The sequence below is a fragment of the Alexandromys fortis genome, unplaced genomic scaffold (assembly GCF_014885135.2).
Source record: "Alexandromys fortis isolate MF-2015 unplaced genomic scaffold, M_Fortis_MF-2015_v1.1 scaffold_29, whole genome shotgun sequence".
Classification (NCBI taxonomy): Eukaryota; Metazoa; Chordata; class Mammalia; order Rodentia; family Cricetidae; genus Alexandromys; species Alexandromys fortis.
The window spans coordinates 3,978,947-4,002,073 of record NW_026067891.1 but is presented as its reverse complement, the minus strand read 5'-3'; the positions used below and the strand labels follow the sequence as shown (position 1 = coordinate 4,002,073).

Sequence of the window (23,127 nt, the reverse complement as noted above, 5' to 3'; positions counted from 1 at the left end):
ACTCAGCATTCTTGACCTCCAGGTAGTGCCCATGTCATAAATACCAGGGACTTATAGTGTCCAACTAACTGGAAAGGAAAGAACAGTCTTTTTTCTGTAAAACATTTATGTACAAGGAGCCCTATGAGTAAAGAATCCATAGTGAAGGGACTTGAGAAATGCCAAATTTTGTACAAGACAAGGTTCCAGAGATAGTTAGTACAGTGCATTCCATGAAAGTATGAAGATCTGAGTTTGAAAGCATGAGGAGACTTGAGTCTCCAGTACTCATATAAAGCTAGGAGATCAGAGACAGGTAGCTCCTGGAGCTCACTGGCCAGAATCAATGAGCTCCAGGTCCAGCTTCCTGCAGTAAATAAGGTAGCAGGCTAGTGCTATACTGAGTGGATAAAGGTGCTTGCTGCTAATGCAAATAACCTGTGTTCAACCCCTGGGGCCTACAGAGTAGGAGAAAAACCAATTCTTATAAGCTGTGCTCAGATCTAACCCCTCACTACCTCCACACTTTCACGGCATAAGGACAGAGTAGATAACTAAATAAAATTTAAAAAATAAGATGGAGAGAAATTAAGGTAGGAAGATTTGTGGACTCCTGGCTTCCACACATATGTGTACACATAAACACACTCATCACTACACAAAGATATGTGAGGAAGATTCATAGTATTGCTGCACTACTGTAACAATTCATGGATTTGTCTGCATGCAGACTCTTGTGTGCATCACTCTCCACCTATTCCTGTGAGGCAGGATTGCTCTTGGGGTTGGTTTTTCAAGATAGGATTTCCTTTGTTTATTCTTTTTATTAAATTGATTTTATTGAGCTATATATTTTTCTCCGCTCCCCTTCTTATCTTCCCATCCCCTTCTACCCTCTTCTGTGACCCCTACACTCCCAATTTACTAAGGAAATCTTGTCTTTTGCGCCTTCCTATGCAGACTCTTATATATCTCTTAGGGTGCTCTTTGTTGTCTAGGTTCTCTGGGGTTGTGGACTGTAGACTGGTTTTTCTTTGTTTTATGTCTAAAAGCCACTCACTATAGCCTTAGCTGTCCCGGAACTTGCTCTGTAGACCAGACTGACCTCAAACTCATAAAGACCCGTCTGCCTCTTCCTTCCTGAGTGCTGGGATTAAAGGCACACACCACCACCACCTTTAAATTTTTAGGCTAGGCTAGAAATCAGCAAGTCCCAGATGATCCTCCTGTTTGCGCCTTTCCACCCTTAAAAGCTGGGTTACAGGCAAAGGTTGGGCGGCCAGGTTGTTACATGAGTGTTGGCAACCAAACTCCTGTCCTTATGAGTGTAAAGTTAAGTGTTCTTAATCACCGAGGCATCTCTCCAATCCCTCTATTCTTATACTGTTCTGAAATTGTCAACAATGTCATGGTTCAGAAGTCAAAGCATTCCATGACTCCATCATCTCAAAATTCACATTGGAAAAATGAGAAACTAATGTATTTTTGTGAAAAAGTTGTGCTTAAAAAAATTTACTTATGGGGGCTGGAGAGATGGCTCAGCGGATAAGAGCACTGATTGTTCTTCCAGAGGTCCCGAGTTTGGTTCCCAGCAACTACATGGTGGTGCACAGCCACCTGTGATGAGATCTGGCGCCAACTTCTGGCCTGCGGGAACGCATGCAGGCAGAACATTGTATACACAATAAATAAAGAAATCTTAAAAAAAAAATTATTAAAAAAAATTTTGATGGAGGAAGGTCATTGGCTAAATAAAGAAACTGCCTTGGCCCTGATAGGTTAAAATTTAGATAGGCGGAGTAAACAGAACAGAATGCTGGGAGGAAGAGGAAGTGAGCTCAGAAATCATGCAGCTCCTCTCAGAGGCAGACAGGATGAAGCAAGCCGCCAGGTCAGACATGCTGAATCTTTCCCGGTAAGACGGGTTCTACACAGTTTATTAGAGATGGGTTGATGGGGATATCAGAATTAGCCAGTAAGGGCTAGGGCTAATGTAAATGAATTTGCAAGCAGTGTAAATGAATACAGTTTGGGTGTTATTATTTTGGGGCATAAGCTAGCCAGGCAGCTGGGAGCTGGGGCGGCAGGGAAGCGGCCCGCAGCTCCCTCAACAAAAATTTACTTATGAACCCAGTCCTCCCAGCCTTTTTTTATTTTTATTTTATGTTCACTGGTGTTTTGCTTGTTGTATTGTATGTATGTCTGTATGTCAGAAGTCTTGGAACTGGAGTTACAGATAGGTGTGAGTTACCAGGTACTGAAACCCAGGTCCTGTGGAGAGCAGCCAGTGCTCTTAACCACTGAGCCATCTCTCTGGCCCCGCCCCAAAAGTTGTATATTTATAGTTATTATTGTTTGTTTGTTTTTTTCCCCTGAGACAGGGTTTCATTCTTTAGCCTTGGCTGATTTCTAACCCACAGCTATCCTTCCGAAGTCTCCCAATTGCTGTGACTACAGGATTATGCTAGCATTCATCGTGGAAACAGCTCAACTTTACTTCAAGCGTCTGGCTATAAAACTCTTCTGGAGCCGGTTGGAGCTGGCACATGCCTTTAATCCCAGCACTAGGGAGGGAGAGGCAGGAGAATCTCTGTGAGTTCAAGGCCAATCTGGAATACAAGAGGTAGTTCTAGGACAGGCTCCAAAGCTACAGAGAAACCCTGTCTCGAAAAGAAAAGACCCCCAACAAAACAAACACAAAAACAAAAAAACCCTCTTCTGGAATAAATAGCAAGACCTTGATATCCAGGGAACCAGCTTGGGAAATGCTGGTTGAGCATCCTTCTCAAATGGTGTGTACTTTAATCAAATCTCTCATGATGCTTGCAGCTCTGTAGCTAGCGCCACAGCTGCTCTCCCTCCTCCCTCCAGGGCTGGCTCTGTAGTCCTAACTAGCTGGGCAGGCGCGCGCACACACACACACACACACACACACACACACACACACACACACAATGTGAGGAACAGACAGCCTAGCCCAAACATGGGAAAGAACAAGTAAATAAAGAACAGAACTCTACTGTAGAACCTGTTCCCAAGTCCTACAGGATCATGGCCATATAACATTACAGGAAAATGATACTCAAAGGCTTTCTGCAGTAAGAGCAGGAAAGTGATAAAATAACATTACATCTTCCAGATGGAATTAAACCTTACAGATTGGGTAACTGAGACAGCCCAAGGTTACACAGCAAGGGAAGGACAGGGAGAGATTCAACAGCTCTCTCCTGCCTTTGGTGATTTGGCTCTCCATCTTGATCTAGGTTTCCCAGATTAGGAAGCCTACAAAAGATAGCTGCTTCTTTTTTTTAAATATTTATTTATTATGTATACAATATTCTGTGTGTATGCCCGAAGACCAGAAGAGGGCGCCAGACCTCTTTACAGATGGTTGTGAGCCACCATGTGGTTGCTGGGAATTGAACTCAGGACCTTTGGAAGAGCAGGCAACGCTCTTAACCACTGAGCCATCTCTCCAGCCCAAGACAGCTGCTTCTTACAGTTTGCTGTGGACGATCAGTTGTCCCAGTGCTGCCAGATCTCAGAGACTATGTATGGCTGTCTATCTGATACACAGTCCCCATGAACATTCCTTAAGACCAGAGGACCTAGGAGAGACCCCAGTAAGTTCAGGAATATGGCACTGCACTTACTTCTGCAACATCAGCAAGAGACCTGGACACAAAAGAGTCCCTTGAATTTCCATCCAACAAGCTAGGGCCAAGCAAAGATGTGCCACTGTTGGCCCCAACAGCAGTAGTTGGTAGCATCTTCTTGCTCTTCTCTGGGGATATGAAGCTGGCTGCAAAGAGAAAGCTGAGTCAGACATAGGTGTCCAGCTAGCCCAGTCAGGCCTCTCTAGGCTCTACCTTCTTCACACTTGTTTCCAGGGTTACAGATGGCATCATTACGCTATAACAGGCTTTTGTCATCTCATGTTAGTGTACATTCATCCTAATCACTTCCTAAGGGTTCCGAGGCGCTATACTCTCCTGCATTGAATTCTCTGTGGCTGGACCCTGACTGATGGGCATTAAGTTTGATTCTAACTTCATGGATTGCAGATGATCTTGCTCATGTCTGAGATAGCAAAACCACTGGGTGTGGGGCTGGTTTCCTGTATTCCCCACCAGGCATAGTACCCATAACCAAGGATGATCAAGTTTGGAATTGTAAGGGTAGAAGCCTGGGTCCTGGCAACTATAAAAGCTAAGCTTAACCACCGATTCTCAATATATGCACTAAAGAAACAAGCAATAGTGAAAAGCAGGGAAAAAGAGATTCAATCACTGTGGCACCACTGGGAAGAGGAACAAAATAAACATGATTCCATCCCCCAAACCTGTATTTGAGGCACAGACAGGTTTGGGTTTAACAGGGGGTCAGAGGGATGATTGGTTAGCAATCTAGGCTGGGCCTAGCCATTACTGACCCATCATTGCTTCAGCTTTAGCCTGCCCTACAAAGAGCTTTGATAAGTTATAAGAACTGAATGGAATCTTTCTCTGGGGGGGGGGGGGGGGGGGGGGGGGGGTGGGGGGGGGGGGGGGGAAAGGGGGGGTGGGGAGGAGGTGGAAGACACATTCTACAATACTCCATATGTGGTCAAGAATACTACAAGTCAGATACAACATCCACTTCAGAATATCTTACTGAATATATAAAGAAACTGAGAACATAAAGATAGTATGGTTTGTTTCTTTCTTTGTCTTTGTAAGAGCTCTGTAGGAAGGTTGAGCTAGTTGGACAGACAAGAGAAGGCACTGAAAACCAGATGAGTGACTTGAATATTCTGTGTACAGAGTCTATAACTGTGCCAACATTCAGTGAACTACACACTGAAAATCTGCATTTTCCTATATGTAATTTACACATTTAAAAAGTTAATTCAGAAATAAACAGTTGGAAAATGAGCAAAAGAGCTCTCAGAGGTGTGGACTGACTCCAATCTTGGAAAGAAGATCCCTCCAGAAACACTTACCAAACAAGCTGCTGAGCGAGGAATCTGTGGAGTCACTGGGGTACCACTGTGGGTCATGAGTGGGAGACGCAATCCAGTTGGGCTGGGGGCTGCTGGATGGGGAGGGAAGACTCTTGGAACTGTCACTGCCATTTAGTTTTGCTGGAGAAAGAGGGACTCCGTCACCTGTCAACCAAAATCCAAGGTCAGCAATGCCTCCCTGAACCCAGAGCAAGGCAGCAGGGGGCAGAGGCTATGTATCACTGAACCCAGGATACCCAGGATGCACTGGGTCCACACCAAAGGGACAGCTGTCTTCAAGGCAACTTCATCTGTAAGAAGGGCACAATGCAAAACATAACAGGCAGGGTCAGGCCCTGTGCCCAGAGCTATGCACCAGCTCCATGGGAAACACATGCTCCTGATTCCATCCTGTGGGGTAGAGTTCCCAGTCTACAACCGAGAAAAGCAAGGACTTAGACAAGGACCTACCAAGTCCATGGTTAAAAGGCTGAGAACGTATGTCTGTCTGAGCCCCACAATCTGAGTCATGTAAGCAGTGGGTGCCATTACCACCAGGAACACCATCACAGAATGAGTGACTGTCTGTGCAGCTACTTCCTAAGCATCGGCTATAAAACATGTGGGTTGCCTCCCAGAGATGCATAAATAGGAAACTGATCCCCAGGCTTCATAAAGCCTTCTAAACCATCCCATTCTCATCTCAAGGTCAGGAGCAACCCAACCAGACCACCAGTGGCTCAGCTTCCAGGTACTGCTCCTGCCAGAGCCAGGCAGAGGAACCTAGTAGTGGTAGATATTCAATGCTAAAAACTGACAAATACGCTGGAACTTTACCAGGAAGTTTGGCAAATACTTAGGCAAATAACACTCAGGTCCCCTTTGCAAGTATGGTTGCCCTATCTTAGTAAGAACCTGGTTCTGAAAAGGTATAAAAGGCCACCTGTACTTACCATACTGGCCAGAGCTGATGGCAATCTCAATGATGGAGTCACTGATCTGTGTGGCAGGTTCTCCCTGTGAGAGAACATCCTCAGGTGGGCCAGGTAGGGATATGTCCAGTAGTGCAGAAACATTGGGTGGGGAGAGCCGGGTGCTGGAGCTCTCTGATGAGGGTAAAGGTGTGGAAAGGCCATTCTGGAGATGAGTCTTGGGCAGCTCAGGTAAGGACAGAACAGATGATCCCTGCCAGGAAGGAGACAAATATTGTTCGGACACACGGTGCCCAGGAGCACTTGTCACAGTGAGTACAACCTTCATCTCTAGCTTGGCAGCTGCAACAAATGCAGGAGTCCCCCATTCTTCCAAAGGAGGAGCATACTCAAGAAATATACTTCTTTAGAAGAAAGTAAAGCCAGGTTAGCCTGAGACTTTTTCCATTGGTGGCATCTAGGTGAAGAGTAATTAATGCTCAGAAAGTCACCAGCTGTCTGGGCAGTGGTGGCACATGTCTTTAATACCAGTACTCAGGAGGAGAGGCAAGTGGAGCTCTGTGAGATCAAAGGCAGACTGGTCTACAGAGTGAGTTCCAGGACAGCCATAGATGCACAGCGAAACACCAAACCAAACCAAACCAAACCCTCCAACAGAGAAAGCCACCAGCCAATTATGTCCTGCTTCCCAGCCAAGAAAACCCAGTCCTTTTAGACATGGAGTTTAATGAAGGAAGCTGGAACCAGAAACAGCATGGTTCATTCATTCATGAGGAAATAGCAAGGAAGGACATCGATGATGCTGGTAATGGTCTGTGCACTCAGGGAGGACTGAAGCCCTCAAGTGTACTTTACCTGGAAACTGTCTGTCATTGGCTCCTGCTCTGGTCTTGGAACGCTGATAAATGGGTCACTAGTGCCCTGGAACAACAAGAAGACTGATGAGTGGTTCACACTGCTTGTTTGGCTGAGGATCAAAGAAAAACTCTTCTCAGACACCTCAGTCCTCCTACAGACAGAGGTGCAGGAATGGGCTGTGTTCCAGGCTGGAAATAATGGAGAGTCACAAGAGCATTGCCTCTGCACTTACAATCTTTTATTGCTTTTTAAGAAGATACTTAACAGCTCAGTAAGAGGCTGGTCACATATTCGCAGGTCCTAGAGCTCCATAGGGTCTCCCCATGCATCTCCTTTCAAACAGGCAAAGAAATCAGAGCATTCGGAGACTCATGATTAAAAAAAAAAAGTGGTCAAGAGTATATGAACTACTCTCCACCAAGATATAGCAAGCACTTAGTACCACCTGAATAGGGTCCACGGGCTGATATCAGCCTTTGAGTTGAAATGCAGAACTATCCCATCATGCATGTTTTAGCAATGGATTCTTTAACATTAAAGAGAAAACATGTCTTTTCACTCCTCCCTCTCTGTGTTCCATGGTAGAACAAACCTTGGCTTCTCTGGCTCAGGGTCTTCTCTAACACATCAGGCCTCCAAAGGTGCAACAGGGTCTGGTATGACAACAAGGCCAGCCCATGGCCTTGCCCCGGAAGCTATTGGTAATGCCAAACAGCACTTGCAAATGCACTCACCCTTACGGAAGTAACAGGCTCTCTGTTCTGGTGTGGTCCAGTGTCACCCTGCCCCGAGATGGCAGTGGTTACTTGTTCTGAAGTCAGTGGAGAGATGCCAGATGAACCATCAGTATCTAAAACTGGTAAGGGACTTCCAGGGATGATGCCAGCACTTTGAGCTGCTAAGTCGATGGCACCTGGCAACAGGAGTGATATATCAAACCTCTGTTCCATAACACTCCACTCCATGATGTATGCCCAGAGAGCTTGGGACAGCTTCTCCCTCCACCTCTCTTCAGTGAAGACCCAAGGGATTTGTAATACGCTTAGCAAAGCAGTAAGACATTATGCCTTGGAGAAGAAGAGAATATTACAAAGATGTATGACAAAAAAGGCAACTAAGGAACCTCACATAGTGGCTGTCAACTGTGTACATTTCAGACTTACTGGGCAGGTGACTAGTGGCCTGAGATGGGAGGACCTTGGGCACTATCGGTCGAGACAGAGCTGCTTTGGTCAGAGAAGACTGGATGGGCCGGAACCAGCCTCTCCCTGTAAGGGGAAAACAAATGTAGTCACATCAGCTGATTTGTTCATGTTCTACAATGCACAATGGGGTTATGAAGGGTTTCCTTCACAGACACAGCTAGGATCATAGCAAGTCACTCAAGACTCCAAACACTTGCTAACTTGGGGAATGAGAAGTATTATCACACAGGCTTTCAAGAAGGAGGTCTAGGTTCAGTTGCCAGCACTCACATGATGGTGCCCAATCACCCATTAACTTCAGTTTCAGGGACTCCCCACCCTCTTCTGGCCTCCATGGGCACTAGGTAAGCACATGTTGCCCATACATACATGCAGAAAAAAAATCTATACCCATAAAATTAAAAAATAAAAGAAGACAACTCATGAAGGGACTAGAGAGGCTCAGTAGTTAAGAGCACTTGCTGCTTTTGCAGAGGACCCAGGTTTGTTTCCTAGCACCCACCCAATGACTTGACCTCCGCTAACTGCAGATCTGACATCTCTTCTGGCCTTCATGGGCTTTTGACACCCTTACAGGCACTTACACATATACATAAAAAATAAGTAAATCTAAGATTCATGGAGACATAGTTCAGAAATACATCAATTGCTCAGCTGTCTACAACTCTGGATTTGATCCCCAGAATCATAAGGAAAAAAAAAAGATTAGTCAAGATAAATCAACAAGCATATATATTAACTGCAGAACCCACACTTTCTAAGGCTTACATTAAAGCACCAGGGCACCCACTGAGTTTAAAAATTATATAAAAATGTCATTATACACCCCAACAACACATTTATTTTATAAGTGTTTGTCATGACTCTACAGGCAGAAAGTGAATACATTCCACTGAACTCAGAAGTGCTGCCAACAAAGACAACAGAGCACACCTCTAAAGAAGGTACACTCGCCAGGCAGTGATGGCACACACCTTTAACCCCAGCACTTGGAAAGCAGAGGCAAGTGGATGTGAGTTTGAGACCAGCCTGGTCTACTGACTTTCAAGACAGTTATGGCTACAGCTACAAAAAGAAACCCTGTCTCGGGGAGAAAAAAAAGGTACACTCCACTCCAGCCACTGGCAGAGTTCTTGGCCACAATGGCAGGCAGGCCCAACACAGGGTACACTAAGTATATGCTTGTAGAATGAGCACAGGTATGCAAGAAATGTTACACCAATAACAATGCAACCCCACACCTATAGTCCACAGTGAGGCATATTCAGGGAAAGCTATCCCAGGAATGCCTGGTCTTACCAGCTATAGGAGAATTAGACAGGATGGAGAAGGAACACACATTGTGGGACTGGTTTTCAGAAGGTCTAGGGAGCAGCGTCCTCTGTTGAGAAAAAAAAATGCGCATAGTAAAGGTGGTAGGAAGACATCAGTGTCAAAAAGGATCACTCTACAAAGACCATTCCCGAGGAAAACAGAAGATCATCAGAAGGATTTAGTTCAAACCTAGAATGTTCTTAACTTAGCTAGAAGGCAGATATGGGTATCTGTTAACAACCATGGGGTAGGTAGGCTGATAGGGCTCAATGCTGAGCATTTTGGAGGGCAGGATGGAGAAAGTTAAGGGACTGCTTGTATCGAGAGGCACTGAGAGTCAAGAGATGATCATTTCCAGGTCTCAGGTCTCTTTCCTGCAGGTGAACAAAAGGTCCCGATGTACTTATAAAGAACCTGTTCAGCCAAGAAGAACCTGCGCTGACCACTGACGTTGCTAACCGTGTAACATTTAAAAGATCTGTCAGTCACATTGGATCAGGACACAACTGAGTCTGGCATAGAGTTGATATTCTCTGTTCATATCTAAAGTACTCGGGTTGCCTTAAGACCCTGTCTCATGCATGATCTCCCAGGATGCTGGCAAACAGCAGAGACCAGAAAGAGCTGGGGATAATAGCATGACCAACTTACTAACAACGCTGCATGCTCTTGAGGCTCACCATACCTCATTCCAGAGGCTGAGAGGCAGTACTCAGTAAGTTTTTTCCACAAAGGAACAGTCAGAATGCTTTGGGGCTATTCTTGCCCCCGATCTTATGGTAGGAAAGCAGTCACGGAGAGTTGTGGATGTAACTGACTATGGCTCTATGTAAATGAAGCTTTAATGATTTACAAAAATAGTAAGTGGAAAAGACCACATACTGTACAATCCCACCTGAGGAAATACTCAGGATAGGGAAGTCCATAGAGATAGGTGGGCTGGCAGTTGGGAATGAGACTTCTGAGTGATGAGAATAGTCTATGAAATGACCAAGAGCTGGTAACACTCCACACCTACACTAAACCCTGTCTAAATGTGTACCTTAAATGAGTGAGTTTTATGATATATACATATGTGTGTGTATGTGTGTGTAAATAATAAAAACAGGATGGGGTTGGGGAGATGCTCAGGGAGTAAGCACTTGCCATGCATGTATGACACAGGAACTCAGATCTCTAGCACCCACATATCAGGAGGGCATGTTGACTCCGGATTGCAGGAAACAGAGACGAGATCCCCTAAGCAAGCTGGCTAGCTAGACCAGCAGAATTTATGAGCCCTGACTGAGTTCAAGTGAGAAGTCTTGACACTCGATATATAAGGTGGCAAGCCATTAAGGAAGACATTTGCCATCAACCTCTGGCCTTCACATGCACAGACCTGTACATTACACTCATTCAGAAAACAGACCGGGTTTATCATGGGGTTTAGTTTAATATTCAGACGCTGGATTTAGCAGCCACAGAACGTCTACCAACTCATGAAGTATTTTTCTAATTCTGGGACAAAGATTAAAGAACTGAAGTTAAATTGAGGATTAAGGGAGCATGAGTGAAAATTAAAAAGTTTAGAATGCATACACACCATCCATGCAATGCTCCTTTGTTTTGTAACATGGTCTTCCCTGTAGCCACTATGCTCAGCATACTTCTTAATTACAAATAAACTAATCTCAAGAAAGAAAAATATTTTCTTTAAAATTTTAAAATTATGGTCACTTATTTAGTGTGTAGACATATCATGACCTGAGTGTAGAGGTCAGAAAACAACTTTTACAAGTTGGATTTTTTCCTCTAAAATGTGGGTTTTAAGGATGAAACTAGGATTGTAAGACTTAGTTAGTGGCAAGTACCTTTACCCACTAAGCCACCGCACCAGACCCAGAGAAAAAGATTCCTAAGAGACTAACAAAAGGAAACTGGTCTATTCATGTCTTCCAAAAACTACATCCATTCACAAATTCCTATGGCTACATTATCACAGCCTTACTTCCCTTATCTGTCATCTGTAAGTGCTGCTGTCTTCTTTCTTGAGTGCCTTGTACATCCTGTGTGCCATGGCTGGGGGATGGCACTTGTAGGCTGTCCTACCACTTATTACAGTTCTACAAATGCCCGCTTCTGCCAGCCCAACTCCTGCCTCCTGAATGTTTTAAACCCAAGCTCTAACAGCTCCTGGAGATACTCCAGTTTGAACACTCGTGACCCGGAACCCTAGCCTGGTACGTAAATCATTTTCAATGCTAATCCAAGTCTACCTTTATTTATATAGTACCAGTAAATTATTTGTTCATGGCTCTATTTTTTCTATTAATAAAAAAGACAAGGGCAAGAACTTTCTGTTTCACTCTGAAAACCAAAGATGTAAGAAAACAGCATCTCCTGGTAAGTTCATCAGCAGCTAGAGTATGGACCTGACAGACACAATGCAGATGCGTACGTAGACTCAATCAATGCTCCCTCACCTGGACCACCAGTGGCTTTCGTAAGTGCCGTTTGCGTAGTTTCTTGGGCTTTGGTGAGAAGAAGTCTGACTGTATCTAAGGGAGAAAGAACATGAGTCCTAAAACAGGCACTCTAACCACGAAGCAGACCACAGTCGCCCCCCCCCCCACCCCTTGTGCTCCAGCACTCACGCTGATGGAGTCCAGGTGCTGCCTAAAAGTCAGTTCTGCCTCCTTACTGGGAGAGAAGAGCTTCCCATGTCGACTATTGGGTGGCAAAGTTGTTGGTACAGCAAAGAGGCCACCGTCTGAGTCACCGCTTCCTGTGCTGGAGGAACCAGCTACCAAGAGAGGCCTTGGGGGATTCCTTAAACCTGGAACAGAAGGGAGAATTATGAGCTGACACTTACATCCATCCCCTCCAGGGCAAAGGCAATCCACTAGGAAGTAAACCAGGAAAGAAAGCAGACAATTTTCAGCTGCCTATACTTTATCTAGTAAAGTCCTGCCTTGCTTCCTTTGATTCCTGACCCCACTTTACAGGGACTATAGGCCTCTTGAATAAAAGCACATTACCACTGTTCTATGATCAAGAGAGAAAAGGGCAGGACAACTAACCAAGACTTGAGAGCTACAGGACCTTGGGACATTCCTAGCTGACCAAAAGAAAGCGGACTCTCTGCAGAGATTAGTTAGCAACACACTCAGTGTCCATCTTGTCTTTATAGCAACTCAACTTGGTATGGCTGCAGTAGAGCGAGAGTGTGGCTGTGTGCCTACGCAGCTATTTGTGTGACACAGTAATCAGAACAAGCAGGCTATAGCTACACACTATTAACACTGGTTTTAAAATCCCTTATTTTGCAGAAAACAGCCCTAATGATAACAGGACAGAAAGTATTTATTGTATAACAACCCTGTTGAAATTCCATCACGGTAGTATTGCTACAAAGCACCTTCATGGTTCATGGCTTGGTATGGGCCACCCATAGTACACATTTCTGGAAGTTCAGGACCCTGGGCCTTATAATCCTCAATCAGACAGAGAATGTTAGAGGACATTTATAATTTTACTGGAAGGCAAAAGAAGCAGTCATGAGCTGCTACCTGGCCTACTTCAAGACCAAGCCTTCATCTCAGGGATTAGCGGCTTGGGCTTTGCTGATGCAGCCCCTTAAAGCATAAGAAAGAGGAAGAGAAAACAAAAAACAAGCAACTGCAAGATGTGTCCTCCAGGGGGCTGGAGAGATGGCTCAGTGGTTAAGAGCATTGCCTGCTCTTCCAAAGGTCCTGAGTTCAATTCCCAGCAACCACATGGTGGCTCACAACCATCTGTAATGAGGTCTGGCACCTCTTCTGCTCTGCAGGCATACAAGCAGACAGAATACTGTATACTAAATAAATAAATAAGTATTTAAAAAAAATACTTATTTATGGTATCTTTGGCATACCAATGTAGTTTCCTTACAACAGAGGTAAAATAGTTTCAGTAGGTCAAAGCAAACAAAATTGATGCCCTGGGAAATAAATGGGGCAGCCATGCTTATCTTGGGGTTTTATGTACCCAGTAAGAAAATTATTTTTTTTCCTTAGCGTCTGGGGTGGTATCTCAGCAGCAAAGTGATTGCCTAACATGTATGATGCCCTGATTTCCATCCTTAGTACCACAAAATAAACCAAAATTATTTCTCAGAAAATTTAAAGGTATACTAAGAAGCAGGTTACTTCATTTTTCATTTCGGATACGGCCACCATGCCCATTAATAGAAGACTGCTTTATTTGAATGTTTTGGAGGTAAAGAAAATTAAGTCACTACAGAATTAAGAACCAGTCTTCCTTAATAGCTCTTTAAGCCACTCAGTAGATTATGAAGGTTTCTCATGCAAAACTTCCAATGTTAACCAGACCAATCAAGACTATCCTACACTCTTCTTACCACATGGACTAGGTCCTTTATGACATTTCCCTGTGTTCATCATCCCCAATGGAAGTGATCCTCTGCCTTTGCTATGCCCACTAGACCATGGTTGGTAGACAATAGGATCATGTGTTCAGTTCAGATACAGTACCAACGACATCAGGATTCCCTGAAGCATACCTGGGGAACAAGGTGCAGAACCAGATGGGAAAGTCTTGCTGCTTCGGAGGGCAGATGGGTTTCGAGAGCAGCGGGGACTCCGAGAGTTGATGGTCACTACCTTCCCTGGGGGGGATGTGGACTGTTCCTCTTGGGTGGGCCTGACTGAGGCTGTTGATGCTGTGTTTGCTTCAAAAGCCTGGAAAGACACCAGGTTTGAGGTTCAAAGACTCAGCTCAAGAAAAATGGCTCTATCACAAATATCCTAAGGACATCCATTTCTATGGTGGCAAAAAAACCCACTTTGGAATAGAATGCCCCAAAGTCACAATTTGCAAACTTAGCATATTACTTCATTATTTTTCTAAAGATTTACTTTTATTGTGCATGAGTGCACACAGCTGTGGGTATTCCTTACTGAAATGGTGTCTCTTCCTGTAGCCTAACTTGGCTGGCATGTATCTACTAAGTTGCCTAGGCTGACCTCAAACTTCTGGTTTAGAAGATCTGACTTAGCCTTCCAAGTGTTAGGACCACAAGCATTAACTACACCTGACTAATTCTAACTCTCCAGTGATTTGAAATCACTAAGCAAGGTGTGGACATACTTTAATCCCAGTACTCTGAGGCAAAGGCAGGCAGATCTGTGGGAATGAGGCCAACATGATCTACAGAATGAGTTCCAAGCCAGACATCCTGGGCTGTATGGTGAAAAAACAAAACACATGACAAACTTTAGCAATTGGAAGGAAAAAGAGAGGGGGAAAGTTACAAATCCCCAGGAAGTGAGATGAATAGTTAAAGCAACTCACTGCTTTCCTCAGGAGATCCTAGCCTATCTCCACTGCCAAAATGTAGTGGACAGAACAGACAAGCAGCTCCACAGCAGAGGGGACAGGGAGCAGCAGAACAGTTATGGTACAGGGAAGATGTACTGGTAAGTGACAAAGGTTTGTCTTTTTAAGAAGCCATGGCGAAAAGACTTCCTAAGACAATCATGTTAACTCCTACTACTGTGAGCCCTAAGGAGGAAACAGATTCACTCCTGAAAACTGGTCACAGATGAAAAGCCTTTTGCCCAGCTCCCAACCTCACGAGTGTCCAGGCCCCTTTAAGGGATGGCTTCAGAGGCCAGGGAGACAACTCAGCAGGTAAAGGCACTTGACTCACAAACCTGAGTTTATCTGATTCCCTAAAACTATGTAAACAGCTGGATGTGAAGGCACACATGTGTGATCCCCTACGAGACAGAATTAGGAGACAGAATAGACCAGAAGCTCACAGGATTACCAGCTGGAGAAGTGAAATGCAGTGACAGAAAAAAAACAAGTGACAGTCTCAAAACAGGGAGGAAAACTGATTCCTGAAAAGCTGTCCTCTGACCTCCACATGTGCCCCATGCATTTGAACACCCACATTTTCACATACAAACTGATAGCAGAAAAATAGACAGCTTCGAGTCCTAGGGCTTCACAAAGGCATTCCATCTCTTGTTGCTGTTCCTCTTCTGGTGGCCTCACCTCTTCAGAGAGACCTGGTTAGATGCCCAAATTCTGAACTCCTCCCAGAAGCAGCCACACCATCTCACTAGGGTTACATCACAACAGTCCCTCTACAGCTCTGCCCACGCCCATCGCCAACCTCTCCCTGCATCTTCTGACCTCTACATTCTGGGAATAGTAGTATTTCTACCTCAGACTGAGCATTTCAGGTGACTCTGGCCATTTCCTGAGTCTCAGGACTCTTGCTTGCCATAGCTCTGCCAGGCAGAAAACGGGGAACAAAGAACAGATGACCTGTCTCTGACCTATGGTCTTGAGTTTCAACAGAGCCCATTAAGTCACTATGGGGGGTTGCTACCATTCACAACCTCTCCTCCCTCAACCCCTAGCAATATCTGTCCTTTCTGTTCTCCTTCATCACTACCATCTGTTGTTTTGTTTTTAAGTCCAGCCTGGCCTCAAACTAAGTATTCCTTTCTGAGTTTCTACAACAGAGGGATGTATAGACAGATGATGTGTTCAGGCGTGTGCCTGAGCCCTGTAACCTTATTTCTAACAAGGTCTCAGTGGTGTTGAGGCTTTCAGCCAGGAGCCTACTTGGGGGTCTCAGCAGTGATTCCGGTTCGTCACTTTCCATAATATTGTTCCAAACTGCCTCACTTACCTTCCAGTGGAAATCGAGACTAGAACCTCTCACTTTCCCACTGACTCAAAGGTCTGCCCTGGCCTCCTCTCCTTGAGAAGTAGACCATACCACCTATCTCCACAGAAGGCCATCTGTGTAGTCACAGCTTAATTCCATAACTCTGCTGCTGGGTCTATTTAGAGGTTAGGTCCATCGTGCTGAATTGTAGACCTTCAATAGCCCTGGCATGGGATATAGGACCTACAGTCCTGGTGACTATGTTACCTTTGGAATCCTGAGGAGTCATGCTTGACACACATGCTCACCTTAAACTACTCAGTGTCCTGGGCTAATCTAAATCACTCACCATCTTGGGGTGGACCTCAGTGGAGATGAGCCTCAAGAGGCAGTTCAGGAGGCGCTGCTGGTGGAGGGCTGAAGGCGGAGAGCGGGATAGGGCGGTCTGACCCTGTGCTGTGGGCACCTGGCTCTCAGGGCCCAGCACAGCCAGCCAGTCATACTCTAGCTGCAGCTTGCTCGGCTTGCCCATCATGAGGTAGACTTCAGCCAGCGTGAGGCTCTCAGAGGTCTGCAAGTTCCAGCCCTCTTCACGCAGCTGTTGGGCCAGTTGGCTGGCAGGGACTTCCTTTGAAGGCCTGGCAGCAGGCTGTCCTTGAGACAACAGAGGTTCTGAGGGGCTCCCTTTCTCCTGAGACTCTTCAGGAGATACATCTGCCAGCTCTTTAGTACAAATATCTGGCAGAAGCCTGGGCTCAAGTTGAGGATCGGTGCCAATTTGAGGGTCCGGGCCAGGGGGACCGTTGTCTGCAACCTCTCTGCTGCTGGGCATGAGTGCCTCTGGGGAAGCAACCATGCCAAGAAGAGGGTGCTCTCTCCCAGACTGTGTGTCTGTACAGCGGCACTGCTCCGGGATGATGAGATCCTGGCAAGACTTCAGGTATCGGGGAAAGGGGTCAAGGAGTGAGAGTTCATCTTCCAAGTCTGGGGGCTGGCCACATGAACATGGCAGGGCCCTAGATTCTTGAATGGGGCTCTCCCCACCCACAGCAAGGGCTGCTAGTGAGGTCTTCTCAAGCTGTGGGCCAGAGTCCTGGTGCCCATGAGGAGGCCTGTCAGGGGCATCTGAGCTGTTCATACTTGGAGCTGTCCCCTCTCCAGGAGCACTCTCAGGGGAACTCTCCCCTGAACTCTGTGAAGCATCTGCATTAGGAAGAAGCCGCCCCCCACCCTTGGCTTCAGCACTGCCCCTCTGGCACTTCACCTGGCCCCGGGCTATTCCCTGACCACTCTGGATGCCCAGGATCTGGGCTGGAGGCAGCGAGTGCGTGTCCTTGGTACCCTGCTTGCACCTGCCACCCTCTTGCCAGTGTACAGTGCAGAAGGCCTTGGAGTGTACCACACGGGCCACACCCGGCAGTGGTGTCAGCGTACAGTTCTCGCCTGGGAACAAGTGCAGTGCCACCTTCTCCTGGGTCTGTGCTGTGCTCGAGCCCTGCAGCTGCCTCTCCTCAAGTGTCTTCCGCTGGGCACACTGTCAAGGAGCAACTCCAAACAACTACACTGTGATCAAGGTCCTCTTCAGTGGAGAGCTATGGATTTCAGACTAGGGCCATCTTTCCTAGCAGCCCCACGTACCCCTAGATATTCCTGAGGCTCACCTAGGAACTTTTCTCAGGCTACTACCAGACTGAGCTGGTCCGGGTGTTCAGTGTATTCAGGAAACTCACACCTGATGACAGACACTATTCCTGAAAACAGGTAGGGTTAGCAACCTACCAAGGACACAAAGGAGGCTGTGACGTATGTACATCATCCCACCCAATCTACTGATGGAGTGACTTTGGCAACGTCTCACAGAACAAATAGTTGGCCACTCAAAACATAGAGAGGTGGCTGGGACTGAATACACTCAGGGCAAGTTGGTCAAAGGTAGGATTTACACATAACCCAAGAATGTTGGACTCGCATGGGGACCCATAGCAATGACAGGAATTAGGGATCACAGGACCTCATTCCCAGGCAGGAATAGCTGGCAGGTTTGGAGGGTCTGCTTCAACTGGAAAAAGATACAATTCGTACTTCATGGAGTGCCCACTTCTGCTTCAAGAACTCAATGAGGCTAGAGACTTTTCGATGTAGCTCCACAATCATCCTACAAAACAAAAAACAAGGTTAGAGTAGGAAAGTCAGTCTTGGAATTAGCTCTAATGACTGCCTGTACCAAAACCACATGATAGGTAAGTAGGTACTGGAAAGGTAGGATCCACAGGGTCTTCAGCTCCTAGTCTTAAATATAAATTCTGTTTGTTGAAATCACTATAGATTCACATAAAGCTGTATAAAACACAGAGAGGTCTAAGAACCCTTTCCAATTTGAGTGCTTGGCTAGTGTGTGAGCACTGAAACCATCAGTGCTCATTGCCTTCAAGAGTGGAGGTATGTAGTTACCCCTAATTTGCCCTAAGAAAATAAAACACATACATAGATGAGATGAAGCACTGATATGTGCTATAAAGCAGATGAGCCTCAGAACAGTAAGCCACTGAGAGACGCCAGATAGAGCAGATTCCTGTGGTTACAGTAACATTAATGTCCAGAAGAAGCAAATCCACAAGAACAAAAAGCAGTTGGGAGAGAGACGAGCGCTAACAGGCACGCGGGATGAAGAAAACATTCTGGAAGTCAACTGAGATAAAGGTTGTACAACATGGTGAACATACCAAGTGCCACTTAACTATAAACATTCAAGTGGTGAAGAGCTCATTCAATGTTGTATGAATTTTACTTCAACTAAACAAACTGTAAACAGGAAATACAGGAAATGGACCAAAGGTATGGCAGTGCTTTGTTAATTAGCCACAAATCTTCAGGGAGTCAGAGATAAGGAAATATATGGGCTTTACAGGTAAGATGAAGATTCTGCAGGCACTCACAATCCTATTTTCTTACTCGGACAAAGAACTCTGCCTGGTAGAATTACAATTCAGGATCTCAAAACTACCCTCCAACTCAGGGCATTCTCATGACATCGTCACCTCCACACCTTGTCCTCATATGATGTCAGGGCACTGTGCAAAAGCTATTTCTCTAGGATACCCTGAGTGAAACTGAAACACCAAACCCTCACGTCCTGCCTGTCATGGGGCCCTTCCTCACGCTAAATGTCACCTGAGACGTGGGTTCTGGGCCAGGCTCTGTACTCGTGCCCAGGCGTGGTTGTTCCGCGGTTGTAGCTCTACAGGGACTTTCAGAGGTAAGCGCACTGGCTTCTGGTCCTCTTCATCACTTAGACCTGAAGAAAGGAGACCATGAAAGTCCAATGCAGACAAACCTCAAGGTAGAAAACAAAACACTTTGCCAGAATATCACAGGGAAATGAGAACTTGGAACAAAGGAGAACAGAGGAACCCTAGCAAGGGTCGAACTCAACACAGTGAACTGTGTAGTTACAAAGGCAGAACTATGGACAGGCTACCAAGTGGTCTCCTCAGAGCACTAACCCAATGTCAGAAAGTTGCCATGGATTCTTAGTAGACACATGGAAGTCACTTTAAGAACAGTCTACTCACAGGAGAAGGTTAAACAGAGTAAGTCAAAAAGTACAATAGCTTGCCCATCAAAACACCCATAGAAACGTCAACACATGCCATCCCTTCCCCTGCCACCTACCATCTGGATCGCAGAGTTTCTTCAGGGCCCGACACATGGGTGCCTTGATCCGCAGATTTCTCCCTTTATAACGTACTGTGGTGGCGCTGGGAATAGAATTTGAAGCAATACTGAGGACTTTGTGTATGTAAGGGATGAAGGATTATCTGGTCTGAAGTGTGGTAAGCAGGAAGACCTGGTAAGCATCCATTCCTCTGCTGTCAATCACATCAGATAGTAGATATCTGCTACTTTCCTGAACAAGGGACACGTGGTGCTCCAAGCATGACTACTGAACGTCACACACAGCCAGGCTCACTGTTGAGGAGCTTCTCTGCTCCTCCAAGCATTCCTCCTCCTTAGAGCTGTATAACAGAAACTCCAGAGCCACCTCTATGTCTTCCACATGACCCGCCCACCCACCTTTACACGACTTCTTGTGAACTACTCATGACCAATTTGCCACAGCAGTGTAATCCCATCCCCCTGCGATCCATACAGCAGAGTAAGGTGTCAGAGCCCAAACTCAAGTCCTCAGGCCAGCCAAGGTCTGTCTGTTGGAGCTGCAGTAGATTAGCAATTATATACATTATTGAAATACTGTTTTGCTACTGATACAAAGGTGAAAGCTCCTTCAAAAACAAACAAGAGAAAAACAAACAAAGCCCACAGGAGGAAAACTTTCAAAGCACTAAGTATAGGTAGCTGGTTTTCAGACAGGGATTGAACAGTGTGAACATGACCAAAGGCCAAGAATGATCAGTTTGGCTCCTGAGTTTCCACTGCTTTGAATTTAAAAAGAACAAATGATGCACTTTGGATCCAGATTAAAGCAGATTCAGGTTGAAGAAAAGGCTCTGGTCAACCACCTAAAGGTAAAGAAAGGAATGCATGTTTGGGTTTTACATGTTCAAACTATCTATCACTTTATGTCTTTTTGCTTTAACCTACTTTTATTGTTGTTAGCCAGGGTCTCACTGTATAGCTCTGGCTGTCCTTGAACTCAGAGATCTGCTTGCCTCTGCCTCCTGCTGGGATTAAATACATGTGTGGGAAACCCGCCCCCTACATTTTTTACTGACCTATTCTCAGCTGTAAGCATGTTAGTTATGAGAGCAGCTTCTATCCTCACTATTTAGTTTCTAAGATGTATGTAGGAAAGTGGCAGGGTAATTAATATACATGAGATGATTCTAAAGATGTAGAAGAGATGATATACTCATACTAGTACAGATTCAAATTCGTATCTAAGTGTTTATTCATGTAAATTTCCGAAGAAAAGTTTTAATTGTGAGGAAGGAGATGGGCTTATTTATTTATTTTTAGACAGGGATTTTCAGTGTAGCCCTTGCTGTTCTGGAACTCACTCGGTAGACCAGGCTGGCCTCAAACTGACAAGAGATCCACCTGCCTCTGCCTCCCAAGTGCTATGATTAAAAGTGTGTGCCACCACTGCCCGGCTGATTTTACATGGTCACACTATCTTAAAAAGATGTATTCTAGCTGGGCAGTGATGGCGCATGCTTTTAATGCCAGCACTCAGGAGGCAGAGGCAGGTGAATCTGTGAGTTCAAGGCCAGCCTGGTCTTCAAAGTGAATTCCGGGACAGTCAGAACTGTTACACAAAGAAATCCTGTCTTGAAAAACAAACAAAAATGTATTCATTCAGAATGTACTTATACTATATTTGTATAATTTAAAAAATGTTGTTCTAACATAATGCTGCTTAAATCAGAGATAACAATCTAAACTATAATGTTAAGCAGAACAAGCACAGGAAAGGTTCTGTTGATACGATACTTGATTAAAAGAGCAACTCAAGGGGGCCAGAGAGATGGCTCAGCAATTAAGAGCACTGGCTGCTCTTCCAGAGGACCTGGGTTCAATTCCCGGCACCCGCATGGGCGCTCACAGCTGTCTATAACTCCATTTCTAGGGGATCTGACACCTCCACACAGAGTATATACAGGTAAAACACCAGTGCATAGTAAATAAATAATTTTTTTTTTAAAAAAAGAGCAACTCAAATGTATACATGTAAAGCAGGAGACACTAGGGCTAAAGTCAGGGGGAAAGCGTTGTACCACAGACCTCGTAAGAACAAAGTGTGTCCTGAAAAGGAATATGGCTCACGTTTTAGCATTATTAAGTCTCAGAACCCTGCATAGTGGTTTCATGTTGGCTCCAAACACAGTAAGGCTTTCAGCAAGTACTCATAAGACAATTCAAACAGTGAGGTCTCTCATATGGGAGGTGGGCACAATCACTCAACACAGAAAACTCAAAACTCATGATATGGCAGCTACAATATCATCCATTCATCCTTTCCATGCACATCTATTTACTTATCCAAGCATCTACTTACCTACCCACCATACACTAACCCATGCTACCCACTCATAAATGTACCTACCGACTCATCTGCCCATGCTTTCTCTCACTCATCTGTATTCCATCTATTAATCTAGCCGTATATACATGTTCATTCTTCCATCTGTCTACCCCCTATTGGCACATTCATCCATCTACCCATATATCTGCCTTTCATTCATTCATTCATCTGTGTAAACATTTATCTATCCTTCTATCAGCCATTCTTCTATCTACTCATTCATTTGCTCAACTGTCCTCTTAAATGTCTTTTTGTCAATTCTAACTATCCCACCTATCGCCTCATCTGTCATATGCACCCATCCATCCAAGGACCAAACTACCTCCATATGCTAGACACCAAAATGCAGAGCTAAGAATAAGAAAGCCTGACTAAAAGGACAAGAAGAGTCCAAGAAGAAGGTTGCGACCCCTTACCCACTTTCTATTTGGGTAATTGGATAATTCATAGAGAATAAGTCTCTAAACAACCACACATTCAAGTAACTCAAAATTACGGAACTACCTTACAGCAGATGGAACACACTGATGAAAAGTGATACAGCACTAACAGTGATGCTGGAGTAGGGACACAGAGGGGAACCAGAAAGAATATTCTAAAGAGAGTAATAAAACATGAAGGCATCAAGTTTTCAGCAACTTCCGCCAACAAAGAGCCTTGCAGGGGAATGGGCTTTAAAAACAAAATGGGCATACACACCTGTACAAAGATGTAGAAACAACAACAACAGCAACAAAAACTCATGCTCAATGTCATTGATTGTCAAAGAAATACAATTCAAAGCAATTTCATATCAAGTAGAACTTTTTGAAGTCCTTGGGAGCCCCTGGGCTGGGCTTTGGAAGACACATCTCTTCTAAGGGGATGCCCAGGTGAGATGAAAACCCATGCTCACAAAACAGACTCATGGTTTAGCCTTGGAGTCAATTCTTCAAAAACATTAAAAAACAAAACAAAACAAAAAACAACAACTAAATTACCCAGTATCGCTCCACAAAACAAAAAAATACAAAAACACAGATCAACAGACAGGTATGTTCGTGCTACTAACTCCTCTGGGCAGGGAAAGGCAATGAGTTGTTTGAGCTCTGTACAATGCCTGACAATGTCCTCTGAAAAGAAAGGCATTATAGAAAGTGGCACTATCG

The 23,127-nt window shown here is 45.1% G+C and overlaps 1 protein-coding gene across 4 annotated transcripts in view; it reads right to left on the bottom strand.

The window, feature by feature from the left end:
- The window catches only part of Cramp1 (cramped chromatin regulator homolog 1), a 58,910-nt gene that overhangs the window by 5,091 nt on the left and 30,692 nt on the right, over nt 1-23,127 (bottom strand). For 3 of the 4 annotated variants that reach the window (XM_050135528.1, XM_050135519.1, XM_050135538.1), the window contains exons 7-20: nt 19,609-19,694; nt 19,108-19,231; nt 18,010-18,091; nt 16,286-17,461; nt 13,813-13,990; nt 11,906-12,087; nt 11,735-11,809; nt 9,255-9,336; nt 7,914-8,018; nt 7,485-7,663; nt 6,748-6,813; nt 5,914-6,145; nt 4,961-5,125; nt 3,633-3,781 (exon numbers count right to left, since the gene is read on the bottom strand). In XM_050135528.1, coding sequence (XP_049991485.1) covers nt 3,633-3,781; nt 4,961-5,125; nt 5,914-6,145; nt 6,748-6,813; nt 7,485-7,663; nt 7,914-8,018; nt 9,255-9,336; nt 11,735-11,809; nt 11,906-12,087; nt 13,813-13,990; nt 16,286-17,461; nt 18,010-18,091; nt 19,108-19,231; nt 19,609-19,694 — 2,881 coding nt within the window. The remainder of the gene's footprint in view (nt 1-3,632; nt 3,782-4,960; nt 5,126-5,913; nt 6,146-6,747; nt 6,814-7,484; nt 7,664-7,913; nt 8,019-9,254; nt 9,337-11,734; nt 11,810-11,905; nt 12,088-13,812; nt 13,991-16,285; nt 17,462-18,009; nt 18,092-19,107; nt 19,232-19,608; nt 19,695-23,127) is intronic. The other variant, XM_050135545.1, reaches the window with a different exon arrangement.